Genomic DNA, 26,215 nt, shown 5'->3' with positions numbered 1-26,215 from the left:
ATATTATTATATTTTTAAGCACACTAACACTTTTTTAAAGACGAAATTTATTCAAATAATTTATTCTATTGTTGGAATTTGCGCCTGATCTTATTAAAGCCTAGATAAAACTTTATTGTTATTAAATTTTCTTCTTTACAGTTTTTAAATAACTTACATTTTCTTTTTGTACAATAACAATTACATACAAATTAATAATTGTATACAACTATTACATAGCTATGCATTATATATTTAAATATTTGTATTTTCAATTATCGTAAAACATTTTACAACAAAAATATCCCATTTACTCATTGTTCGCAACGCACTCACATCGAAGAACCAAATTTCCCTACTCAACTGCCTAGTCTAATCCAAACTTGCGCATAAAATGCACTCGAAATGTTCCCCTCTCTGCCGCTCTCACACGCATTGCTCCCGCTCACACTCTCGCAGTTAGCTTCATCTGTTGAAATCAGCTGTTGCAAATGCGCAAACTCCAAGCGACTACGCAACGCAATTGAAATTGATTTTGATTTGGAAAAGAGACGCGAGCGGGCACTGGCGACGCCACCCACCACCAAAATTGGGCACTCCAGGGAAAATTTTGGGAAGAACTCGAAACACACACAGAAAAATTTCTTGTATGACCTATTTACAGGCCGTAGAGTTCAAAGACCTTTTGGCTGGCGTTGCGAGCGCGAGCTTCCAGAGCCAACGACGAACGGCGAACGGCGGTCGAGGAACGGACAACCCCAAAGAGGGCTTGGGGCTTAGGCTTTTACTTTCTGTATCTAATTTAATTTTATGTTATATAGTTTTTGTTGTTCCTGTTGTTGTTGCTATTAATTTTTTCTTTTTTCAACAACAAATGCAACTGTTTTCTAGTTGTGGGGCGAGCTTATGTCATGATGTCACTCGTAGGCTTGTTTGCCTCTGGCGCCTGTGTTGAGGGTGGAAATGCATAATCAGCACTCACTGTAGTGCTGGTCCCATGGTGGTGTGGCACTGCCTGTCAGACACCATTTGCTGCTCCATCCACCTCCCCCTCTGATAATAGTAAAATAAAAAGTACTTGTCCAATTTGATTTCTGTTGCATGGCTTAGCTTGACCCACATTATATTATCTGACTATTCATTTGATGTGCTTTGATAATGTCATTTTTATATCATTTGATCTAATGCGATTGTAATGCATTCTAACGGAATTTTTGTAAGGTATCCAGAGTACATATTCTATTTACCAAGTTAACTCAACGAAATAAAAAAAATATATTTAAAGTACTTACCAATATCACATACCAAACTCTACAGCTAGAATATCAGATTTTTATAGACCTTCAATGACCAAATTAACATAATTGTCTAAATGCAAATCCCAATGCAGAATACTTCACTAATTTTACTGCTTTTTATTTGTAACTAGCTGGCCCGGCAAACGTTGCATTGCCCTCTATATTATTTCTAGGTAAAAAATTGTTGAAAGCTATGTTGTTCAGGCTGGGATACACTGATAAATTTATCAATCGGATTTTCATTCAAGCACCTTGTTGTAAACGACATTCTTCGTTTTTTGGTCGGGTGCAAGAACAAATAATGCGGATCGTTTGCCAACACGTGAGCATGCCACGTACAATTGACCATGAGAAAAACACGCATTTTCTAGATTGAGGCCACAAATAGTCAAAGATTGGCCCTGTGACTTGTTGATCGTCATGGCGAAGGCAAGACGAAGCGGGAATTGAATTCGTTTAAATTCAAAGGGCATATCTGTTGAGCTCATCGGAATCCTAGGAATAAGAACTTCCTCATCTTTAAATTTTCCTTTGAGTATCAACGCGTGAATCACATTGCTCATCAGTTTTCTTATCACCAAACGCGTTCCATTGCACAGTTTTGGTTGGTTTAAATTTCTAAGCATGCAAATCATGGAGAATTGCTCTTTTCATAGCTGTGTTCATTTCTTGACGCCGGTCAAGTTGTTCTTCCATATTGCCCATGAAGTATATTTGCAAGAATTTTTGCTGTGCATCTTCAATAGGTTGCAATGATCCAATGCGATGGCAAATCTGGCCTTGAATCTTTAAATTCAAAGCCATAGTTATAGTTATATTTACAAACACTATTTACAGAAATCTAACAAACTACATTATTCAAAAATTTTTTTTGGCAGTCATAGAAAATAAAATTTTTAACGTAAATTACCTTAAATATCCGTCTCCAATATTTTCCGCCCCAAATTATGTCATTTGGAAACAGGCATTGTATTTTTGAGTGTTCGCTAGAAAATGTCGTGATTCTAGTGTTTCGCCATAAAGCAGGGAACGCAATGGCTATGGTGACCGCTAATGGCAATGTCACTGTACCACTAAGGCAGCACAAACCGGGCGTTTCACCAGCAAACTTCAATGCGCCACAATGCTAGCAAACAACGTCCATTGGACCAATGCAAACTAAACGATTCAAGCTGTAATCAATGGTGCAATCATATCGAAACGCTGCTCGATTCAAATCAATCCTTGAACCATTTCTTATTGCCATTTCACGGGCTGCCTCTCTTTGAGAAGCACGAATTAAGGCCCTTCTTCCCTGGGTACTAACGCGGAGCCTTTCTCGGGCGATTTCTCGCTCTTCGTCAGATAATTGACTCGCGCTATTCCGTTGCCTAATTGCATTATGGGTCCGCCGGGAAAGATTAGATCTTCTAGGACGCGGCATTTTTATTAATAGTAATACTGCCCTCGCACAAAACCATATAAAACAATCGAGAAATATAAATATAAATAATTTACACAAATTTATGTTTGAGACAAACAAATACCTGAACTTTCGAGATATTTAGCTTTTGTAAAAGTCCAAAAATACAATTTTTAATAATTAACATTTTTTTTTTTAATTTCGAATTTTGAATTTTGAATTTTTTATTTATTTTTGATTGTTAGGTTTTAATCTTTTGATTTTTTTTTTAATTTTTGCAGATTTTTGATTTGAAATATTTATAAAGTTTAAAAGTCCGAAAATATAAAAAGCCAAAAATACACTTTTTAATAATTACCTTTTTTTTTTTTAATTTCGAATTTTTAATTTTTTATTTATTTTTTGAACAGTCAGGTTTTAATCTTTTGATTTTTTGCAGATTTTTGATTTGAAATATTTTTCCTTTTGATTTGAAAATTTTTTTTTTTTTTTTTTTTTTTTTTTTTTTTGAATAGTCAGGTCTGCTCGAGGTCAGGAGACCGTAGACTGACTGACTACATTTGTTTATTTACTTCTACACTATTGTCAAAACTGTCACTGTTACCAAGCCTACTGGGTATAAAAAAAATTTGAACATTTGGGGAAAAAACCGCGTTTTTCAAGTATTCGGCAAATTTTTTCAGTATTTTTAAGACCCTATACTAAACTCGTTGCGGAGACAAATCCAACAAATCAAAAACCATGAAAATTGGTTCAGCCCAAATCAAGTTATAAGCAGTCTTCACTTTTACACAACTTTCTTTTATATATATAGATTTAATCATATAATTATTAAGTCTTTACTTGTTTAATTAAATTTTTATTCTTACAAAATTTTATTTTTTATTTTTAAGAATTTAAAGTATTAATATATATTGTTTTATTATTTTTAAAAATATTTAAAAATGTTAAATATTTTTATGTATTTTTATTATATATTTTTATTATTATATATTTTTAAGCTATATTTTTATGTTTATCTAAAAAATATTTATTTTTATTTAAAATTAATTAATTTTATCCAATTCCTGTTGATCATATATTACATATTTAAGAACTCATTCATATTTATTATATTTTTTACATTTATTTTAAATATGTATTTTAAGCAAGCTTAATTACCAAAGTTCCTTTCTCTTCTGCTTATAATTATAAAACTTTAAAAGCCTCATTAGGTCATTATAAGAAAAACACTTCAGAGTCTATCAGTTAGACAAGGGAAGCCACAAATCAATTCGAAGCAAATAAGAAAAAGAAAATACAAAAATAAATTTAAAAAAATTCCCAAAAGAAAACACATCAAAAACTTGAAAAGCGATCAACAAAATACAAAATACCAAAACCAAAAATCATTTCAACGTAATACAATCTATATTGGAAAATTCCTGGGTGTCGAATTGGTGTGCTTTACTTTCGTTAAATGCCGAATAAGAAAAACAAACGCTGCGAATCTGTGGCCAAAAAGGGAAAGTTCAAGAACCCCATGAAAGCGTCAGCGCCAGCTAAACGAACTAGTTGAGGGGGGACGGCCGAGACTGGGGCTAGGCAAAAGGGGAAGCATTGCCTGTCTCACTTTTTGAATGGACACATTGAAGACAGACCAGCACAGTCCCACCTCCTCCCCTCCACCCTGGCACTCTCATAAAGCGAAAATTTCCCTGCACACTCACCACAAACGAAAGTGAGTCTTGTGTGTGCGCCGCTCCACCCGCCGCTCAACCTGCATGAAAACTTCTCGGTTTTTCTTTTCGTTATTTGCTTTTTTGGCGTAGCACAAGAAAAGCACTCGTGAAAGTTCATTGAACTTGCTGGAAAAAAAATCGGAAGCAAAATACATTTGCTGAAGCTCCCGCAAGTGGAGCCCATGTCTCTCGCACTTTGTTAGAGATATATGCTGGCTGGTGGTTGAAATAGCACACACCCACAAACATACGCACACATGCACACAAATTGGTTAATTTACGTGTGAGCCTTCACAAAAAGGAAAGGAAAGCAAACCTACGTCTAAGCCTACGCCCATTTGCAATAAAAAGAAATTCATTGATACTCAATTTTTCCTTTTATGCTCATTGCTTCACATGTGTACGGAAAAACAGTTTCAAGTTTTCTGCATCAATTTTTAGCATTTTTACGGATTTTATGTATTCATCAGTATTTTCCATACAATTTTCATTTATTCAATACATTTACTCATTTTCTCCACATGTTTTCATTCATTTAGCCATTGCATCTGCCTTAAAGCATCATTGTGTTGCATTTTACAGGGTGTTTACTGGTCGTACCAATGTAACTCTTTATAGTTTGGCTCGGCATACCTGATACCATTCATTGGTCTTCTGACACAATTTTTATTAGTTTTCCCCACATTTTCATTTATTTATTCATTAAATTTCCCCTAGCCCTTCGATGTTAGTACATTACAGTGTTTATTAGTCGTAGCTAAGCAACTTTTTGTTGGTTTGGCTTAGCTTATGGTGTCTACATAATTCGAGCAGGTTGTCCAATATGTTATACTTTTCTTTTTTTAGGATGAAAAATCTCAGTCTAGCCTTAAGCTATTTATAAGGGGTATTTGCTAGTCTTGTCAATTTGAAGTCAAGCAAACGAATGTAAAAAATAAAGAAAATTTTAAATATATATCAACTTACATAAATATCCATTCTTTAACTTCTCCATTTAAAATTATTGGCTCTATTAAAAATTTTGATTGCCTTCCAATGGGTAAAATGGTTCCAATCTTTGAAGTATGTGAAAAAATGTTGCATACTTTCTGGCATAGTTTTAAATAATAATATTCCTTTTAAATTTGGTCTTCCAAACAGAGTCAGCAACTAAAAACTTGATAATTTATTTAAAATTAAAGCCAAAAAACAATAATTATCCAACTTACACGAAAGTTTGTGATATTTGAAAACTGCATTGCTTTATCCATAGATTTAGATTCTGTTTTTAATTCACTTTTATGTCAATATACATTCTATTGAATTTTTCCCAAGATTTTCCAAGATCTTGGTTTCATAATTTTAGTATATATGCTAACTAAACTTTATATAAAAAAGTTTCCTAACACCTGCGCAGTCACACACACACACCTGTCATCAAACTATAATTTATTAATGCATAATTATATATTTCAATAAATTTTAACACATTAAACCCAAATTTTCAATGGTGAACATTCTCCTTCTTTTATTATTATTGAATTTTCAACTTGCTTGATCTTCACTTTATATCTTAAGAAATATTAAAAAATATGTATATATATACATATATAAACATATAGATATAGCTGTTATATCGTATAACGCACATTGATTCGTAATCCTCTCTCATTATTACGCTTATTCGCTTTGTTGTGTCTTGCAAGCAAACTCGTAAATCATATTTAAAAATTTGAACTAATGTTAATAATACGATACGATGCACACGAATAATTACAACAACATAGTAATAAAGTAGATAAAACAACAGTTAATAATTCAGCCAAATTGTAAAATTTTGACAAAATGTAAATGTCTAAAATAAACTATAAATTTTTATATTGAACAAATCGTTCATCGCGAATTTGGTAGATAGATAAAAGCAAACGAAATGAATATGGATGGAACCTACACTCTGTGAAGCAGTGTGTGTGTGTGTGTAATTGTATGTGGGTGTGTGTGTGCAGCTGTGGGTATCTCTCTGTATATGTGTTTAAAGTAGACTTAGCTAGCTTATGATGTATTGTTGCTGTTTGCTTGTCTCTTTGATTATTGTTAGTTATGTTCTGGGCTCTACTGCGCCGGCGCTGGCTGCGGCTGTGGAGCCAGGCGACTGACGAATCCAATACCTCCACGAATGATCTTGCCAACTGCGGGTGGAGAACGAGCTGCCAGCGCCTCAAAGGTAATGCGTAGCTCGGCAAAAGCAGTGCGGGGATAGGGATTACGGCGCGAGCTATAACGCATGACCAGATAATGATAGTAGATGATTGGAGTCATCAAACTAGCGTGAGCCCTGTTAGAAAACAAGAAGAGATATTAGCAAAATATGAAATAAAATATATAAATAAGTATGTATACACGGATACATGAAGCTTTGAATCAAATTATACGCGCATTGAATTTGCAATTAAAATTGTATAAAAATACAATGTTGATGCATTAACTGATTGCAGCTTTTAGCTTTAGGGATTATTGCCTCAAAGTTCGATCCAAATATATATATATATATACATATAATTAATCAACTCACATAAAAGTTAACACAATGGCATAAGGCATAATGAAAATCTCGCAGAATGCGGTAGCCTTTAGTATATTGGATGCCTGGAATTCCACAATTGAGATAATGAAACGTGCGCCCCACCAAGAATTCTGACCAATCAGCTGAAAGGCAAAAACATTATATATATATGTAATGCTGCTCACATAATAGAACCATATATACTCACATCCAATAGCTTGAGCGAGTAGCTGGCCGCATGCAGCACTGAGTAGAGCGCAATGGGTATGAGCACCAGCAGAGTGGGACGAATGCTAAAGAAGATCAACGAGTACATCATATAATGACACGAGTCTTCGGCAAATAAACGAGCCAAGAATTCGCGGCTGAACGAGAAGGCGGGCACACGCTGATGCAAACGCAGCGCGGAGATGGCTGCATTCGCTAGCAGAACCTTGTTGAAAGAACTCTGTTGTGAGCTGTTAATGGAGATGTAAGAGAGTGTAAAGAATTAGTATTTAGAGAAAAACATAAGGTTATATATAAGTGGATATAAGCTAGAGTTTCCTATATTAAGAGCATAGTATTAGGAAAATAGAGCTCTGAGATTAAGTTTAAATTTGTTGTTTCAACTCTTCTATGTGATTCTCTCTTTGAGTGTTGGTTCTGTTGGTTATTTACTTTCCCCTCTATCTATCGAATATCGAACAAACGAATATCTCTTACAACACTTAATAACTTGTTAATCAGTTTTGCTTCTATTTTATCTCAATTCAATTTCGCCTTTGATTTACTCTTAATCCTTGCAATGCTGACTCTCACATTGCCTCGCTCTGCTATAAATCGTCTTTCTATGCGCTCCTCATAAAATTAAATGACTCAGAGCAAATCTCTGCTACATGAAGACTAGATATAATGAAGATATCATTAATTACATATAGGTTTTTTCGGGTATATATACACATATATACTCACGTGAATATGGGCAACACATAGCTAACGGTAAAAAAGATGACAAGCAGACGCAGCGCCCACAGAGCCGAGTCGATGCGATTTGTTTGAAAGTGCTGCAATAGCTTTGCCGGTGCATTTTGTGATGTTTGCGGTTGCTGTTGCTCCTGTTGTCCTTGTGGCTGTGATGAGGATGAGGCTGACGAACTGGGCTGTCCATCACCCTGAGCGTTGTCAAAGCTCGTCTGTTTCTGTTGCTCGGTTGTCGCACTCATTATGCCTGTAGTAAGTGTTCTGCTCCGTTTGCTAGAGTTCTGTCTGCAAATGTAAAAATATGAAATGAAGACCATTAGAAGCAGACCTTATCATTTGGTATTAAGGCAAACAGTGCGCTGCTTATCAATGTCTCGCTAATCGCCGCGCTGATAAACGTTATGTGTGCGCTCCCGGCCACAAAACTGATACATATATAAATATGTAGGTATAATAAGTGTATTTGCAGTAAAAACTCAAGAAGTTCATGAATACCAAAAACTTTATACATAATATTTACTGTATTGGAAAGTTGACTTTTGAAGTATTTTGCTGAGTTATATACATATGTATGTAGGTATTTATCATTTGTTATTTAAACGCCATTACATATCGCGTGTATTGCAGTGTCATGATAAATGGCGAATATTTAGTTGATACTGCGAGGTTGGCTCAATAAATATAGGGTTAAATATGTGTGAGGTAGCAAAAGAATTTTGAATTTGCATGGGAATGGGAATGACACAATAAATCTTGAAAGTAAGCCCGTTTTTTATTTTTTCTATTACAAAAATAAATTAAACAAAAGAAAATTATAAATTTGTAATTTTTTTTTTAGCAGCGTTTATAGAGGAAAATATTTAATTATTTATAAAAAATTTACTGTGTTCGGGCTTAGCCTATACCAATGAGGTACGCAAAACCAAAAAGAAATCGGAGAATTTTTAATTATTTAAAAAATAATCAACTGTCCAGTTTAGTAAATGTCCGAGATAGTTAATGATCAAATTTAATTGCAGTGTATTTAAGTTTTGTCTGATCCAGCTCAACTGTTCTTCATTTTTCGGCATTGTTTTGTTTTATGTATTAATGGTACGCGCTTTTAATTGTAAATTACATAGACAAAAGTATTGTGTGTCGTAAGACCAAAATACAACAAAAAACCAGTTGAATGGAAAGTTAAGCACAAACACATAAACACTTAATGTCCAAGGCGTGTTGAGCATTGCCACAGAGGCGTGAATGTTTGGCTCTGTGGCAAACGGCAGACAACTCGTGTGCAGGAATGGCAAAACAGTAACAACAATAACATGCCAAGTGAAACAACAAATGTAACTTGGCTTCTCTATATATTGTGTGTGTGTGTGAGTGTGTATATATGTACTTGCATAAGGTTACATATGACCCCTTGCTTCAATTTCTATTTGAATATTTCTTATAGCGTATGAAAACAGTTAAATCGTTTTAGCGCATGACTTTAATGGTGCACAGCAATTAAATTAATCTTTAAGTGAAATTTAAAAAACAAAAAAAAAGAAAAAACTATTATTCAAGTTTACGATATGAGCGAACGAACCAGGTAAACTTCAGCGACTAACAAAGCGGACTGAGTCGATGCCCAAACCACTGACAAGAGAGTAACCGCAATGTGCATGTTGTTACGAAATACACGTCAAAATAACCAAACTCACGCACACATGTATGTGTGTGTGTTAGAAGAGGCCAAACAGGTGGCAGACGAACAACACTCAGAGAGGGGGCGTTAAAGCAGAAAGAGAGAGAGAGAGAGGGCAGAGTTAGAGGAGCTGACACAGTGAGAGTGCATAGAAAAGTGCGACGGCGTAACGTGGGCAGGAAACGTAACTGAAAACTGGCGGAAAACTGTTGAAATTATGAACAGTGTTGACTTCATTTGGCTTTTTTGTGTACGTTTTGCGTTAATTTTGAGAGTCATTAGACTTTATCCAACAAACTTCATCTATTCAAATATTTTTAGTTTATTATTTTTTATGTTTGACAGAGGCAATTGCCTTTAATTTAAATACCTAAATGATGTTTTACTTCAAGAGCTGAAAACAGCTAAAAGATATCTTCAGCATATCTATTTTTTGTTTTGTACCTTTCTCCCACTTTCTTTTTTCAACACAGTCAATGAAACAAAAAAAAACCAAAAGGTTTACTGCCTGTCAAGGCAAAGTTTAATTTAGTTATTTAATTACCTAGCTATTTTAGACTATGATATTGCGTTTCAATAACCGAGTTGTGCACATTTTAGCCAACTTTTATCAACAACTTGCGCCTCTGCATAAGCGACTTTAGTCTGGGAAAACATCATTCAGAAAATAAATTAGCACTTTTAGCTTGTGTTTTGATCGCACAACTGATAGCGGAAACCAGGCTTACTCACACTTTAGCTATTTTCCATTCGAATTTTCGGCTAAGCCAAATTCAAGCTACTTTTCATTGAAATTTAGCTGAAAACAAACTAGCCTTTTTTTGGCTATGCCAACAATATTGATAATATTATGCAGGTGGTTTGAAACGTTATTGACACCAGCTGGTCATTAAGGGCCAATAATTTGATATTCACATTGATGGGTCGAGTACAAATATTGATTTTAGTAAATGATGTCCTTTCTTAAAAATACAATAATGGACAGGGACAGGAAACTAGGTCAAGCTAAGCGCTAGATAATTATTCATTTAATATGCAGCACATTTTGGGACTGAGGTCAATCGAAAACTGAAATTTGGTATCAATATTATAATTTGTTGTTAAGTCAAGTGGAATGTGATGAAATCTATGTAAATGTGCATAAATATATGACGTCACATGTTGGCACCACGAGGAACACGTCAGTGACATACACTGAAGCACACACTCACGTACAGCCGAATTGGGGAACAAGGTGCGCGCTTCAATGCGTGTGTGTGTCTGTATGAGTGTGTGACATTTTATTGCGCTGATTGACTTTAGTTGAACTCTTTCTAAACTTTGATATAAGCATCAAATGATACACCAGAACTCAAAAGTTATTCCAAAGTGCACTTGTTGCCAAATGAATACCGAAATAAAGGCGGAGAAAACAAAGCCCCAAATTAGCGACTTCCTATTTTTTTTTCGTTAAATTTGGGCAACACGTAGCAGCAGCCGGCAAAGCAAAGCAAAGATAGATACAAACAGGCAGATCAGCGACCAGCACATTCTCTGCAGCACATAAATAAATAAGCAACCCGTATATACAGCAGCGTGTGTACATTATGGGAAAATTGGGTTATTAACCATTGCACCAGGCGCACTTTTTTTTCAATTTGGAGCCTCTTTCTCACCAACACTAATGAAACTACCGCGAACGCTACTGCAGTTGTAAATTTACTTACGAAACTTGATAGACGCACTTTTTTCACTTATTTCTCATTTAGAAGGTGTTGTTGAATGCTCAATGCAAACTTACCCGCAAAAAGCAGCTAACGCACAGCGTTCTTTAACTATACGAAATTAAATTAAATAAAATAAATGTGTCGACATAGACTTGCGATTAAATGAACTATCGATAAATACTAAGCAGACGCTCAAGTGTATCGATAAATATACAGTGGTACATTTTATTTCTTGCTTTTATCAGTGTGTACATACTGCTTAAGCACATTGCTAAACAGCTACCGCATTTATTTGTTATTATTATTTATGGATTTAAGATTTAATAAATCTAAGTATGGACAATGATGACATAACATTACCTGCAGATACATTAGCTATACTTAATGAGTTCCTGGCAGAACGAACACAGCGTGAACATGAAGAGGAGCAGCGCATGATAAACAAAACAGGAAAGGATGCACATTTCGAGGAAGATTGGGTAAAGGGCTTAGGCAAATGTTTTGTGTGCTTAATCTAAAAGCGTCCATCCTTACAGCAACTTAGTCAATTTTGGTACAGTGAGAAAACGAAACAAGCTATTGGCGCTGCAGTAGCTAAAATAGTTCAGGAACATAATACACCGGATTTTCGCATAGCTTTATTATCCTGTCCATCGCTTTACGCAACCGTAAAGGATGTTCATGAACAAGGTAAAAAAGATAGGTGGATTTTGTAAATAACTGATTGTGTATACGTGAACTTCTCTTTCAGTTAACATTTTTGAGTATGATCAACGTTTCGCTGCCTATGGAACTGATTTTGTACATTATGATTTCAATGAAGTTTCCGCGGACTACTTAGTCGAGTATCACAAATGCTACGATTTAATCATTGCTGATCCACCATTTCTGTCCGAGGACTGCATGACTAAGATGTCACGGATAATACTTAGTTTGCAGCGCAACAGAGCGTCCAAAGTGGTTTTCTGTTCCGGTGAAGTAGTTGAGCCTTGGCTGCTCGCCTGTTTGCCTTTGCACAAATGTGAATTTCGACCGGAACATGAACGAAATTTGGGCAATGAATTTGTTAGTTATGCTAACTTTAATTTTGACCATTATATTGTAAATAAATAACACATGGTAGATCGACGACTGAAAATTGAAACTGTGAGTGTGTTTGTGTTTCTTATTTAGCTAGTACATCCGCTTCCTTGCGCTGCTGCACCAGTTCACGTAGTCCGTCCTCCTGATCCTTGAGTGACTTTTGCAGAAATTCCTTTTTCTTTTCGAGCAGTTCGATGGCTTTATCACATTTATCCTGTTTGGCCTTCAGCTCATTGCGCATACTATCCAAATCAGTTAACAGAAACATGCGACCAACCGACATGTAGACCCTGTTGAAATGTATTTTATATTAGTTTAGATGCTCAGCTCCTAGATTCCAGATTCCAAATCCCTAAGAACTAACTCACCTGGTGTCATCAGTTAGATTGCTGGTGCTTTTCTCTGTTAGTGAATACTTTTGTTTGCCCGTTTTCACCATGTCGCATTTCATGTCAATCATGCTTATTTTTTTCGTCGTTTCCAATTTATTTATTTGCATTTCCGTGAAGGCCTATTAGAGGGGGAGGGGTTGGGTTAGGGCACGAATGAGTGTATTTTTTCCTGGGTGCACCACGCGCTGCCTACCGGCAGTTGCTTTGTTGCATTTAACTTGTGGGGTCACTTACCTTCTTCAACTCTAAATCCATTTGTGCCATTTTGTAGTTGAGCTTTTAGCCTTTGTTATGTTTTTGGTTAAGTTTTCGTTTTAAGCAGTAATTCTTCACAAATTTAAACACCTGCGTTCAGCTTTGGAGTTTTGTAGATGGATAAGTAATTCGAGGAGGTAAGTCGATAGGATATTAAAACGATATATCTAAAATGCAAAAGTGTATATTTACATGCACGATTAAATGATTAAAATATTAGCTCTATATGTTTTAATTTACGTTGCCACAATACTTTAATTACACGAGATTACATAAATATAAGTATTTACTATTATACATTAATTCATAAAAAGATTTAAATAATTTTTGTTTTAAAGTACAGCAGCTGTTGCTCATATGATACTCAAACAAGTTGGCATCTCCCAGTCAAAGTAAAATTGTGTAGCCAGAACTTTGTGTATTTATTTTATTTTTAGTTATTAAAAACTGAAAGTTATGGCTTTGCTGCCTTTATTGTTTTTGTTTATGCTTGATAACGGAGTAGAAGGAATACAACAGGAACTGGCTTCCTGATGTTATATATTAGATTAAGCCGTAAATATATTCGGTTCTGTAAAACTTTGATCGAGGAATTTAGGAATTGCGACTAGGAACAAATGGAGGACAACAAAGTGTCGTACAATATAAAACAACCGCTTGCTGGCGATATTGATATTGGACTTGTGAAGATTGAGCAAAATGAGATGCCTGATATTAATATTGTAGAGAAAATGGAATTGCAGTGGGAGCACAACCAACAAACACAGCATCGTCCAAAGCCGTAAGCAGTGCTAAGTCCTCACTTTATAATATAAACTTATTTAGAATTTAATATTTTTCAGATTTCATCGGGGTAAGATCTAATATTCAGAGAAATTTTGATTTAAAACTCGCAGATTTTTTTATTTTAAAGATTTTCCAATTGGAATACGCATCGACTTGCCGTATTTTAATTGTGTGGGATTTTTAAGTGCATTTTTGTGTATACATTTTAGCACACCTTATTGTTGTTTGATTATTTTAGGGCAAAGAATGGTCAACTGGCGCGAAGGAGAAGTCAACTATTTAATTGATTTGGTTAAAAGTAATTCCTATGTTTGGAATAGTTCTGTACCCGATTTTAAGAAGAAGCACAAGAAAGCATTATTTTGGGAACTTGCTGCAGACAAGATAAATAACGCTCTAAATCCAAGGACACCGTTTACAAGAAGTAACGAAGTTAAATATTTAAGATTGAATTTGAATTTGTATTTACTCAATCATATTATTCTGTTTATTGTTAGATGATTGTTTCAAGAAATGGAACAATCTACGTACATATTTCCAAGCGGAAGTGAAGTCCGTTAAGATAAAAAATAACGGTGGCACCTCGGATGGCGATGAGATCAGCGGCGGCTGGAAGTATAGCTCGAAGATGAGCTTTTTGATTGGCACGCGCTTGCCTCAAATAGCGGTAAATGCGTTTAACAATAACGAACAATCGGTATTAAATTCACATAGCTTATATTTGTAACTACTTCTAATAAGATATGTTCTTGTAGGTGTTCGATACAACGACCAGCTTATCCGATTCCAATGGCGAATCGGAAATGGAAGTTTCAAATCAAGAACCTCAGGAAAATGATTGTAAGCAATCGCATGCCAATGTGGATGAACTACATCAGTCGCCACCAGGCTCACCGCAAACAAAACGCAGGAAAAATAATGAGTTGGCAGATGGATCGGAGAATACTGTGCCCCAAAGCGTACCGAACAATGTGAATAAATTGCCTACGAACGCGCTAGCCAGTCAACTTAATAAAAGCGAAGAGTCCCGTTCGTATTACTATAGCAAATATGTTGGTCAATGCTTGGATAAGCTGGATCCGGATCTTAATTTGGAGGCTAGAGAGAAGATAAGCGAAATATTATTCAAATATGAAAAAGTACAATTGAAGCGATCATAGACTGAAATACTTGTTAAATATATATACATATAATTGTGTTAAGATACAATGTAAATAATTAAAATGTCCTTAATATAAAAGTACACAATATGTGTGTAGTTAATCATTAAGAACAAATATGCTTGGCAACAAATTTACAATTTGTTTAAGTACTTATAGTATATATTTATATGTTATCAATAGTAATCACAAATATATAGTTATATATAATCGGAGCATTTGTAAGCAGAACGCTTTATAGAGACTATAGAATATTAGAAAAAAAAACCATAGTCATACTTTATTATTGAGAATATGATGAAAAGTTATTAGCATGCATGTAGACCAAACAAATAAAGAAACTTAGCATTCAATTTTGTCAATTTGTGTTTTTACAAGTGCCCTAAAGGGATTAACCTACAAGGGAGTGACAGAAGCCAGAAGCCAAATGAAGCTCTCCAAGTGTAGCATGTGCAATACACAATGCTAACATCGGCGATTCGCTTTCATTGCATCATGGAGCGTTGGCATAACAAGCTGGCTGTTGTTACCGGTGCCAGTGGCGGCATTGGAGCTGCCTGTGCTCGTGCTATGATTGGCGCTGGTTTGCGCGTCGTCGGGTTGGCGAGACGCGAGGCCAAATTGAAGGAGCTTAAGGAGAGTTTACCTAAAGATTTGCAGAAAAACTTTATACCACGATATTGTGACATATCCAAGGAGGAGCAGGTGCTGAGCACATTCGACTGGATCGAACGTGAGCTGGAAGGTGCGGATGTACTTTTAAACAATGCGGGCATAACTCGCGAAACGGAGCTTGTGACGCCGGGCAATACGAAAAAGCTGCAAGAGGTCATCGATACAAATGTCATGGGCGTTATTTGGTGTACGCGGGCAGCCTTCAACAACATGCTGAAGCGCGATGTAGAAGGACATGTGGTGATCATCAACAGCATTGCGGGTCAGCAGGTGTTGAATTTCATTGATGTATTGCCATCGTTCAACATCTATCCAGCCACAAAGTTTGCCATCACAGCTCTGACCGAAACATATCGTCAGGAATTTCAGCTGCACAAGAGCAAAGTACGTGTGACGGGGATTTGCCCGGGCGCAGTCAATACGAATATATTTCCCGAGGAAATACATTTCTATGTTAAGGATATGGCAAGACTAGATCCCTCAAATATAGCCGATGCGGTGCTCTATGCACTAAGAACACCTCAGCACGTCCAGGTGAGTGAATTCGCACATAGGTTTCTCATTCGATATTAATTAATTGAGCTTTTGCAGATACACGAAATAACTATTAAGCCAATGGGTGAACTTTTTTAAGCTACACTTGCAATTTGATTTATCAAAAATATATATACGAATCAATAACATAAATAATCAACTGCGTGCGTCCTTTTTATACTATGCTTTCTTTTTTTGCTTAACGCCGATGGCCTTCAGGGCATTCAGTCTTTCGCGCAGCACCGGCTCATTGAGGCTGTGCATGCAAAGAAATTGTCCATTTAGAAATAGCACGGGTATGTCATAGCGAAATAGTCGCAAATATCGCACGTTCTCTTTGCGATCGATAAAGACTTTCTTCAGCTCGAATTCGCCCGCAAAGTTCTGCTCTAGTTTCTTGACTAGATCATCACAAAGTGGGCATGGTTCCTTTGTGTAGAGCGTTAGTTGCGGCAAGCTCTCCGGTAGATTGGGTGCAGGTATGCTAAAAATGAAATATATACATTCAATCACAATTGGATTACGAAATAGAATTAGATATATTTACATTTTCTCGAGCACCATTAGTACACATCGTCCGTCGCTGGCTTCCATAATGACGCAGCCAAGACTGCCAGCGGGCAGAGCATGAACTGTGTGAGTCAATAAGTGGCTGGCGGTTATTTGTCGAGAATCATGCGTTCGTACTTCGTTCACATCCAGCTCTACTAGCGTGCCCAGCTGCTTCTTCAGCTCCTTGTTGATAACTAGTTCCCAGCTATGGACATCCGTTAGCTGTATTGGCTGACTACCGGCCAAGCGGAAGATAGCGTGCTCGTTGTCTTGTTCCATGAAGAATTCACGCACAATTGCCAACGGCTGCAGTTGCAGGCGCTCTGCTGTTTTGGCCGTAGTTAAGGCAACAGCAGCAGCGCCTGGACATACAGTCGATAGCGACTCCTTTTTTACTTTATCTCGAGCTTTTCTAAACCAATTGTTAGCAGTTGTCAACAATTCGCTGTGTAGTATATCATCTTTTTCCTCGTGTTTGATGTTTGCACGCGTATCGCCTAATATGATCCAACCAGCTTCGTCCTGCTGCAAGCACTCCAGCGACATTTCCAGTCCACTGACGGAGCACGCCGCGTTTTTTATGGTATGCGCCTGACAGCTTTTTAGACCCAGAGCTTTGGCGACGCTGCTCAATGAATCGTTGTTCACTATTTCACTGGAAGTGCAAATGATTAGCTTCTTGAATTCATCCCGCGGCGCTGATGTGCGTTTCACCAGCTCATCGATCACCATGCCGGCCAATTGATCTTCTTCATCGCCACATTCCAAGGAATTGGGCGTGCGCACAGCAGCCGCAATAACCACAGCGTTCTTTTGCGATTTCAGGCAATAGTTGCGCACCATATGCAACACGCTAAAATAAAACAATATTTCTTATAATTATATTTGAATAAACACAACACGCAATCGAATTATGCACCTCCTTACGCATTGCAAGCGAAACATTGCTGGTATTTTGTTTGGCAAACAGTTGTTATTGTTTATGATGATTTAAATTTTTCGATTTCGATAACAAACAAAAGCAGCTGTCATATTCAGAGATGAGCGCATTCCTAGAGATGAGCGTTTGCTTTTGACAGCTGTTTCTCTCGCTCTGCAACAACAAAAACAAGAAACAAAAAAAAACAAAAAACAAAAAAAAAGAAACACAACGGAGAAAGTTATTTTCAATTTCAATAACGCTAAGTTCGAATTTACCAACAACAAACAACGAAGATAACGTAAAAAAAAACAACAAATATAAAACCAGTTATTTCGTTTTAACTGCTGCAGTTATTATTGCGGAGCCCCAGCAATTGGAAGCTTTACGAAACTAGGCTACCGCTAAATATTTTTTTTCGACAATCAAATGGAACTGACCTTCAAAAAGGCACGATTGGGCACTAGTGCAAACACAGCTGCTACTGCTGATGTTGCTGCTGAGGCGGACGAAGAAAATGAAGCGAATGACTTTGGCTGGTGGGCACTGCCCGAACCAGCTCTGTTGGAGATTTTTATGCGTCTCAGTGTACAGGATATAATGCAGGCGGGTTTAGCCTGCCGTCGCTGGAATACAATTTCGAATGACGACTTATTGTGGCGCCAGAAGTTTCAGCAACATTTCCGAGCCTCGCCTAGCATACCGCTTAAGCCCGGCGCCACCAGTTGGCGCAGTGAATACCAACGTCTGAGCACAGAGATTCCCTTTGTGCAGGCTCAGCGTCTAGAGCCGAGCGTGGAGTTCAATCACGGTCACACGCACCAGGTACTGCATGTAAGCTTTGCACACAATGGCGAAATGTTCGCCACCTGCTCTAAGGACGGCTATGTGATTATATGGAATGCCCAGCATCCATGCACAGGTGAGCCAATTAAATTAAGCTGAGGTAAGCTAAATGAAGGTCACTGACGCACACCCTCTCACACTCTTTCCAATATATATAGAAAAGTATGCGCACAATATGAAGCAATTTAGCTGGAAATATACCCAATATTCGCAGTTCAATCAGAGCGACACCTTGCTCTTGGTATCGGGGGTGCATTTCGGCTCGCCACAGAGCACTTCTGGTGAAATAGCTGTCTTCTATTTAGGCGCCACGGAATCTCATTTGCGCTGTCGAGTCGTGAATAGGCCATACGATATATTCGGCACCTGGTTCAGTGATCAGTATCTGCTGTCGGGTGATCTGCATTGGCTTGCACATTTGGTGAGCACCTCGGTGCTGTGGTTGAACAAAGCCAATCAGGAGATCGACTCGGAGCATGTGCCAATCATGAGTCAGCTGTATAAGTTCTACAATCGAAATGCCAGCTCCGTGCGCGCCATTATGGTGGCCAGATGTCCATGGCTGGATGACACGAACGATCCGCTGGCACAGCCAGAGCAGGTGGCACTCACTGCTGCTGCTGCTACTGCTACTTCGTCTATTGATGAGCTCTCCACATCTGCCTCCTCCTCACTAGCCAGTGGCAATCCGTTCAGCTTGCGACGCACACGCAGTGCTACGCCCGAAGATAATTATTTGCCAGACATAAGTGAGCACAGTCAGATGCGCAGATCTCGTGCACGTCCTGGACACACTTCAGATGCTACCATTCACTATCTGGAGGAGTATAGACGAGCAGCTACTTCCAGTGGTTTAGACACTGACCATGAGGACGAAGAATACGAGTCGTGCTCAGAACTGCCAGATGAATACGATGAAATGGAGAACAGTGTACCCAAGTACCTAATCTTTTCGACTGGGTCGAAAACCTTTACGCCCCATCAAATTGGATTCAAGCGCATACGCAACGTTTTCTTTCCCAAGAAACTGGATCCCGGGCCGACCCTCAAAGAGCGCATCGCAGCCAAGCGAGCTGCCGAACAGCAGCAGCAACAGGCACCGCGCAACGATCCCGATTGGTGGGACTACGAGTCTGTCAAGGGCCGATTCGATCAGGTAGACAAAGTAATTGATCTGCATGGTCATATTATAGGCATGGCGCTCAGTCCCGATCATCGATATTTGTATGTAAATACGCGACCCTGGCCGAAAAACTATAATATAACGAATCCGCTAGAGCCGCCACCAATCGCCCAGGAGATCGATATACATGTGATCGATTTGATGACCCTCAAGCGTGTGGGCAATATGTTGCGTGCGCACAAAGCTTATACGCCCAGTACAGAATGCTTTTTCATATTCCTCGATGTTTGCGAGGAATATGTGGCCAGCGGTGCTGAGGATCAGCATGCCTATTTATGGGATCGCTATTACGGAATTAGCTTGGCCAAGTTTAAGCACACAGATGTGGTCAACAGTGTGGCGTTCAATCCGAAAGACTCTCAGATGTTGGTGACCACCAGCGACGATTATACAATTAAGGTAAATATGAAAAATCTTCAATTGCATTTAATGATTTACTTCGTTAAATTAGGTTTGGCGTTCGCGTGCCCAGGCCAAGGCACACAATATCCCTCTTAATGTCAGCGAATCGTTTCTGCTGAAGCCCAAAAACTGAGCCAACTGTTCTGTTCCTTTGTGTACCTGTGCTGTCCCATTTGTGAGCCATCAACAAAATTTCGTTCATATGCATATTATCTATTATATAAACTGCTCATTTTGGTGTTAGCTTTTAATGATTGAGTGTATGCATATGCAGATTGTTTTGTGGTTGTTAAAATGTTAAATGTACTTAATTGAATTATTGTTGTGGATTTGTTGTTGCCAAGTTTTTGGTATCGTGGTCTACAAGGAAGGCTTCACTGTCGTCTCGAAATCTGGCACTGGTGCGGTAATCCCTTCAGTGATAGGTTTTGATGCTTCTGATTTTGCTTCCGTTTGCGCTTCAGCAGATGTCGATGGCTGATCTGGGCTTCTAATAACAGCGCATGACTCATCAGTAGGTGGTTTCCTATTTTTCTTGCGCTTCTCGGGATGACCAAAACAATGTTCACATTCGTCGTCATCGTCCGACGAGCTTTCGCCAAAAGCCAAGGGTTTACGATATATGCAACAGCCTGTTTATATAGAGTACATAAACAATTATATAAAGTATACCCGAGTCGTGTGTCTTACTTACATTTGGACTTCATCCGATTCATATGCTCGTTGTCGATGACACCATCGTGGAAGACTACCCGGCGTTCATCTCTCGGATGCTCAAGGCGCAGCAGCAATGTGGGTGCACTTTGGGCTGCCTCTGCTTGTTGTGTAGCGCTATCGGTTTCTTCTAAGGTTTCTGTTTTGGTACCATCAGTATTATTATTACTGATTGGTACTTGAGCCATTTTTGCAAAATAAACAAAGAAAATAATAGTGGGGATCAGCTGCAGACTAACCCTTCAGGTGCATTAATCGATAATTTTTACTCTTAAGTGGCAGCTCCGAGATGTGGCAACGCTGCGGCCAAATGTCAAGTTGTCAGCTGTCAGCTGTCAGTCGTGTCGTAGCGAAAATGGCTGCAATTGTGCGATATAATTTGTTAACAAAACCACAATTTGGTAAATACACAACGTTGTAGACTTATAGTGTGGTGTAAATGTTTAATTGGGTAACCCGTTAAGTTGACAGGCATGATAGTTAAATCGGAGCCAGCTGGCATGTTACAAAATTTGTGTTCCAAACAAATTATGTAATTTCTGCGCACAACAAAACAAAAAAAAATTGCGCATTGCTGAAGTACTATTGATTTATATAAATTGCATTATTTTGCAGTGGCTGCGCTGCCGGGCGCAGTACAGTTGCGCTTGCAGAGCACCCAAGCACCACCACCAGGCACTCCGCCGCCACAAACAAAAACCAAATTTGGCCCTTTGGCAGATGAGGATCGCATCTTCACCAATCTTTATGGTCGTCATGATTGGAGGTTGAAGGGTGCACAGAAGCGCGGCGATTGGTACAAGACCAAGGAGATTGTATTGAAGGGCCCTGACTGGATTATCAATGAGATCAAGACCTCTGGATTGAGAGGACGTGGTGGAGCTGGCTTTCCCAGCGGCATGAAATGGTCATTTATGAATAAGCCCGGCGATGGACGCCCCAAATATCTAGTTGTAAATGCTGATGAGGGTGAGTGGCCAGACATATTGACAGGCATTGTTGAAACAAGACTAATACATTTTTCGTCTGCAGGCGAACCAGGCACTTGCAAGGATCGCGAGATTATGCGCCACGATCCACACAAGCTGGTCGAGGGATGTCTAATTGCTGGTCGCGCTATGGGTGCACAGGCTGCGTACATTTACATACGAGGCGAGTTCTACAACGAGGCTTCTAACATGCAGTTGGCCATAGCCGAGGCTTATCAAGCTGGTTTGATTGGCAAGAATGCTTGCGGCAGTGGCTATAACTTTGATGTATTTATGCATCGCGGCGCAGGCGCTTACATATGCGGCGAGGAGACCGCGCTGATTGAATCGCTTGAGGGTAAGCAGGGTAAGCCACGATTGAAGCCGCCATTCCCCGCCGATGTGGGTCTCTTTGGCTGCCCTACCACGGTGACCAATGTCGAGACTGTGGCAGTGGCACCCACCATTTGTCGTCGCGGTGGCAATTGGTTTGCTAGCTTTGGGCGTACCCGTAATTCGGGAACTAAGCTCTTCAATATCTCTGGTCATGTGAACCGGCCTTGCACCGTCGAGGAGGAGATGTCCATACCACTTAAAGAGCTAATCGAACGGCACTGCGGAGGTGTCATTGGTGGTTGGGATAACCTACTGGGCGTTATACCTGGTGGCTCATCGACGCCCATTATACCACGTAAGGTTTGCGATGATGTGATCATGGATTTCGATGGCTTGATTGCGGCGCAGACATCACTGGGCACAGCTGCTATCATTGTGATGGACAAGTCGACGGATGTAATTAAGGCGATTGCGCGCTTGATTTCCTTTTATAAGCACGAGAGTTGTGGCCAGTGCACTCCCTGTCGTGAGGGCATTGGCTGGATGAATAAGATTATGACGCGGTAAGACCTTGAAATTGACAATCAACCAAGTATATGTTATATTTGGCATTTTCTTTGTAGCTTTGTCAAAGGCGATGCCCAGCCCTCTGAGATAGACATGCTGTGGGAGATATCCAAACAGATTGAGGGACACACGATTTGTGCATTGGGTGATGGCGCCGCTTGGCCCGTGCAAGGACTCATTCGGCACTTTAGGCCGGAAATTGAGAAGCGAATGCAACAGCATGCGCAGCAGTCAAAGCGCGCCACAAATTAAATTATGTTATAGCTAATTAAATATACTTCATTTAATTTGCAAATAAACTGTAAAGTTCTCTTTATCCAATAATTCATAATAATTTTAAGTCTCTGCTCAAACTTGGAGGAACAGATTCAGCTGCACACATTACGGATTAAGCCTGGGTCAATTTATATATCTTTAATGTGTCAATTACAGAACTAAGTATCAATTTTAGGATCACTATAATTTTTAGAAACCTGTTGACAGATTTAAATTATTAATACCTAAACTGCAAACCGTTTCATTTCAGATTCTTTGGTCACTTTTTAAATTAAAGCAGCTTTATTTTGCAACTTACAAGGGTTAGCTAAATACATATTTCCTTCAAGTATGTCCTCCAATTCCAAGTACGCTGCGTACGTCATTTCCTTCAAGTACAATATCTCTTCTAGGTATTTCCTTCAAGTATTTCCTCTTCACTAACTTTACTGCACTGCACGACTGACCTCTACCAGGCCTGGGCGACTAAAGAAGTGCTGCAGCTGCTGCCCTTTATATAGGGCGACTCTCACTCGAACAGCAGGGTGCGGTAGGTGTCGTTGCAGTCAAGCTTTAAATAAATAATCTTCTGTAGTTCTTCATCCCTTGCTTTTCTTAGGAGACAGACTGTAAGCCAGATATATAGACATGTAGGGAAAAAACACTCATAGTGAAGTAGAATTACCTCATTACATATGTTGAATAGCCTTAATATTTATGTACCTTAATATTTACAATTATTAAATGACATAGACAGCAGGTTCTTCTGATCTAGTTCTCTTAGGAGCTGGGACTTCTGCAAAGTCTGTCTCAAGTTGGGGCTACTCCATTCCATACTCATTTCCAATGGATTTATTTAGATCTAGTCTGAAATATGTTAAACTGGCAACGTTACCTTAAAATGTCAACCACATCTTAAACGGAAATGTGCGAAATTTTACTGATATATAAATATATTTGTGTTGAAAACAAAAATTTAAATTATTACATAATAAATTATCAAGTGCTCTAATGATTACCAAAGGCATCGTTGACTAATCCATCATGTTTGAAGGGACTGATGATTCCCTTATTGATTAAAGTCGCATATAATATGAATAGACCAAAGACGGACATCGAGAAAATCCCTACCGAACGTCGCGCATTAAAGTTCAGCAAGGTAGTCCATAGAAGCGTCATAAATAGACCCATTGTGAACAGTATATACAATATTCCACCATAATCTCCAGACATTGTACGGAATGAACTATTTTGGCCCATAGCTTTCTTCACAACTATCACACCGCTACAGTGCAACAAAATTACAAATAACGGGCTGCCAAGTGTCGCTGCGTAAGCCATTTTCTCATATCCATGCAGGGCCATTACTATAATTGTTGCCAGATCACCCAGGCTATTGGCTATAGCTATTACAGTTACACTCATAAACTGAGATGAAACTCCATAGATATATCCAACCATTTCGAATATTACACACAGTTCGGTGCCGCACTGAAATATTATAAATACGGAACCAGTCAAGTTTAAGATCGAGAATATCCAATGATATTTAGGTGGAGCTCTCGTATCTGAGTGAAAAAATACAAATATGGCGAATGGGACAGTCAGTACCAGAGAGTATACGCCGTATATGAAATCCCCAGCTACGCTCTTATACCATAATTGGCTCCTATTTCTGAAAATTAATGATTTCCCCAATACGATTGTTATAGCTGGATTGAGGAATAGTTGAATGCAATTGAGTAGCTTGGACCAACCGTTCTTTGGTTCCTCGTAGTTCACTAGCGGTATATAAATGGCACATACGACTACAATTGGAGCACGCGCTAAATAGAAGGCGCGAAGACTCATACTGGCATGGCTCCAATCTTCTGCATTGATCGGCTTGATAGCTGACAAGAACTCTCTGAAAAGATGCTGGTTCATACGCGAGTAACGAGAAGTACGATATTTTTGAATCTCGACCCGTTCATGTTCATTGGGAAGTTGGGTCATAAACGTGAAATTTTGTTGCCTCGTACGAGTTGTACGTCGCTTTAAAATTTTTACGCGTTCTTCCTTAGCCAGCTCATTAATTTCATTGGTCAAGTGCATTCTCCTCGCAATACGCTCAGGTGAATCGGCCATTTCGTTCAATTCAAGTAACTCACGCCTAAGCACTGAATTAATGGTTGGAAAGGTAAGAACCACAGCTCATTATAAAACCAAACTATGTTCCGCTTACTTACCTTTCAGAGTATACTTGATTAGGAAAAAGTCAATCACATTGATGATCAAGTAGACGACATACACCATTATCATTCCCAAACTCTCAAAATAGCTTAATTCGCCGTCAGTAAACAGCTGTAACTCAAACAGCGCTAATCCAAAAATTAAAAACAGCAGATCTCGCACCGTATTAAAAGAATGCATTTGAAATGGTGTTAGATAACAGATCAATCCTCCTGTAAACATCACTTCGAACATAGAGCTTGCAGCGTAATTGGCGAAAACGCAATCCCGATTATTAACTATCGTTATCTGAAATAGCAGATCCGGTATAGTTTGGCATAATGCCATTATCGTGACTCCCGCTAAATGGTCGTTCAAATGAAGCATTCGAGAGATAACCTTCAATGCTGGAGAATAGTAAATATGCGCCACAAGTCCCATGCAGAGCAGTAGTGCAAAGGATAGAATCATAAAAAGGCTGACAAAGACATGTTCTTCGAAGCGATTCTCACATCTAAAGTTGCACGCCATTAACTGCATATATGGGAGGAAGTTCGTGCCAACTACGCAACTATTGGCCTTTCTCACAAATTCGCATCTATCATCGTATGGAAACCTAACCACGGTATAACAATTTACTTTTGACCAAAAATGGGCGAATTCTTTGTCCATATCATTTTCCTCATATACTGTGGCCATGATCCTATAATATATTTGTATTTATTATGTAAGTACATCTGTATAATCGGAATAGGACTTTTTTTTTATTTTTGATTTTTTGTTTTTGTTTTTTTTTTTTTTGTTTTTTTTTTGTGTGCCGTTCTGTTTGAAACTTATTTGTGAACTAAATATATTTGGATTGGAAAATCATGCCTTCAAATTCTAAAAATAAAATGAGCATCCGATTACGAAGTTCGTACAACTTAGGTGGATTACAGTTTATAGAAGATAGTCAAAGTGCAAATCCAAGGTCATAAAGACACTTACTTTTTCTTGAATACAAGATATCAATTCAAATCAATTTTAGGTTTACGTTACAAGAAATGAAGGTAGTCCTGCCACCTATAAATCTCCAATCCTAACGTCACATT

The 26,215-nt window shown here is 38.4% G+C and overlaps 10 protein-coding genes across 20 annotated transcripts; 5 read left to right on the top strand and 5 right to left on the bottom strand.

Annotated features, from left to right (window-relative positions):
- Window positions 1–5,641: 5,641 nt before the first annotated feature.
- On the bottom strand, window positions 5,642–11,496 carry Kr-h2 (transmembrane protein 33-containing Krueppel homolog 2). Of its 5 annotated transcripts, none has more exons than XM_018001787.2 (5): window positions 11,361–11,496; window positions 7,897–8,190; window positions 7,151–7,400; window positions 6,952–7,085; window positions 5,642–6,714 (listed from the first exon to the last, which is right to left on the bottom strand). In XM_018001787.2, exons 2-5 carry the CDS (start codon window positions 8,145–8,147, stop codon window positions 6,492–6,494), a joined length of 858 nt encoding a protein of 285 aa, XP_017857276.1. In that variant the 5' UTR covers window positions 8,148–8,190; window positions 11,361–11,496; the 3' UTR covers window positions 5,642–6,491. The 5 variants fall into 5 exon arrangements, with proteins under 5 accessions (XP_017857276.1, XP_089320579.1, XP_089320578.1 ...); XM_089464453.1 differs by having other exon boundaries at window positions 11,287–11,426; XM_089464452.1 differs by lacking the exon at window positions 11,361–11,496 and adding an exon at window positions 11,189–11,297.
- Window positions 11,497–11,521: 25 nt separating this feature from the next.
- Window positions 11,522–12,436, top strand: LOC108609985 (protein-lysine N-methyltransferase CG9154). Its single transcript, XM_018001790.2, has 3 exons — window positions 11,522–11,765; window positions 11,823–11,976; window positions 12,038–12,436. Exons 1-3 carry the CDS (start codon window positions 11,622–11,624, stop codon window positions 12,397–12,399), a joined length of 660 nt encoding a protein of 219 aa, XP_017857279.1. The 5' UTR covers window positions 11,522–11,621; the 3' UTR covers window positions 12,400–12,436.
- On the bottom strand, window positions 12,345–13,136 carry Pfdn1 (prefoldin subunit 1). Its single transcript, XM_018001794.2, has 3 exons — window positions 12,996–13,136; window positions 12,738–12,880; window positions 12,345–12,659 (listed from the first exon to the last, which is right to left on the bottom strand). The coding sequence occupies exons 1-3, from the start codon at window positions 13,023–13,025 to the stop codon at window positions 12,452–12,454; spliced, it is 381 nt and encodes a 126-aa protein (XP_017857283.1). The 5' UTR covers window positions 13,026–13,136; the 3' UTR covers window positions 12,345–12,451.
- Window positions 13,137–13,354: 218 nt separating this feature from the next.
- Window positions 13,355–15,315, top strand: LOC108609979 (uncharacterized). Its single transcript, XM_018001782.2, has 5 exons — window positions 13,355–13,797; window positions 13,859–13,869; window positions 14,041–14,226; window positions 14,300–14,499; window positions 14,558–15,315. The coding sequence occupies exons 1-5, from the start codon at window positions 13,634–13,636 to the stop codon at window positions 14,960–14,962; spliced, it is 966 nt and encodes a 321-aa protein (XP_017857271.1). The 5' UTR covers window positions 13,355–13,633; the 3' UTR covers window positions 14,963–15,315.
- A 58-nt stretch (window positions 15,316–15,373) lies between these two features.
- On the top strand, window positions 15,374–17,968 carry LOC108609983 (farnesol dehydrogenase). Its single transcript, XM_018001788.2, has 2 exons — window positions 15,374–16,171; window positions 16,229–17,968. Exons 1-2 carry the CDS (start codon window positions 15,425–15,427, stop codon window positions 16,268–16,270), a joined length of 789 nt encoding a protein of 262 aa, XP_017857277.1. The 5' UTR covers window positions 15,374–15,424; the 3' UTR covers window positions 16,271–17,968.
- Window positions 16,258–17,781, bottom strand: LOC108609970 (uncharacterized). The gene is made up of 3 exons (XM_018001766.2): window positions 17,643–17,781; window positions 16,719–17,576; window positions 16,258–16,655 (listed from the first exon to the last, which is right to left on the bottom strand). The coding sequence occupies exons 1-3, from the start codon at window positions 17,666–17,668 to the stop codon at window positions 16,352–16,354; spliced, it is 1,188 nt and encodes a 395-aa protein (XP_017857255.1). The 5' UTR covers window positions 17,669–17,781; the 3' UTR covers window positions 16,258–16,351.
- Window positions 17,969–18,071: 103 nt separating the features above from the next.
- Window positions 18,072–20,389, top strand: Fbw5 (F-box and WD repeat domain containing 5). Its single transcript, XM_018001752.2, has 3 exons — window positions 18,072–18,564; window positions 18,647–20,070; window positions 20,123–20,389. Exons 1-3 carry the CDS (start codon window positions 18,072–18,074, stop codon window positions 20,204–20,206), a joined length of 2,001 nt encoding a protein of 666 aa, XP_017857241.1. The 3' UTR covers window positions 20,207–20,389.
- Window positions 20,283–20,975, bottom strand: LOC108609989 (E3 ubiquitin-protein ligase PPP1R11). Its single transcript, XM_018001793.2, has 2 exons — window positions 20,768–20,975; window positions 20,283–20,705 (listed from the first exon to the last, which is right to left on the bottom strand). The coding sequence occupies exons 1-2, from the start codon at window positions 20,973–20,975 to the stop codon at window positions 20,434–20,436; spliced, it is 480 nt and encodes a 159-aa protein (XP_017857282.1). The 3' UTR covers window positions 20,283–20,433.
- An 80-nt stretch (window positions 20,976–21,055) lies between these two features.
- ND-51 (NADH dehydrogenase (ubiquinone) 51 kDa subunit) lies at window positions 21,056–22,982 on the top strand. Its single transcript, XM_018001760.2, has 4 exons — window positions 21,056–21,188; window positions 21,403–21,756; window positions 21,820–22,654; window positions 22,715–22,982. Exons 1-4 carry the CDS (start codon window positions 21,077–21,079, stop codon window positions 22,908–22,910), a joined length of 1,497 nt encoding a protein of 498 aa, XP_017857249.1. The 5' UTR covers window positions 21,056–21,076; the 3' UTR covers window positions 22,911–22,982.
- LOC108609961 (mitochondrial sodium/calcium exchanger protein-like) lies at window positions 21,479–25,993 on the bottom strand. Of its 7 annotated transcripts, none has more exons than XM_089464425.1 (5): window positions 25,637–25,993; window positions 25,142–25,531; window positions 23,933–25,072; window positions 23,599–23,853; window positions 21,479–23,540 (listed from the first exon to the last, which is right to left on the bottom strand). In XM_089464425.1, exons 1-4 carry the CDS (start codon window positions 25,821–25,823, stop codon window positions 23,810–23,812), a joined length of 1,761 nt encoding a protein of 586 aa, XP_089320551.1. In that variant the 5' UTR covers window positions 25,824–25,993; the 3' UTR covers window positions 21,479–23,540; window positions 23,599–23,809. The 7 variants fall into 7 exon arrangements, with proteins under 7 accessions (XP_089320551.1, XP_089320553.1, XP_089320548.1 ...); XM_089464427.1 differs by having other exon boundaries at window positions 23,933–24,404; window positions 24,525–25,072; window positions 25,142–25,992; XM_089464422.1 differs by having other exon boundaries at window positions 21,479–23,131; window positions 23,233–23,540; window positions 25,142–25,990.
- Between the last annotated feature and the right edge of the window lie 222 nt (window positions 25,994–26,215).

This window comes from Drosophila arizonae, chromosome 3, assembly GCF_054131065.1.
Source record: "Drosophila arizonae isolate 15081-1271.41 chromosome 3, UAZ_ARI_1.0, whole genome shotgun sequence".
In the NCBI taxonomy this organism is placed as follows: Eukaryota; Metazoa; Arthropoda; class Insecta; order Diptera; family Drosophilidae; genus Drosophila; species Drosophila arizonae.
Note: the sequence above shows the minus strand (reverse complement) of the source record. Positions and strands in the feature narration are given on the sequence as shown.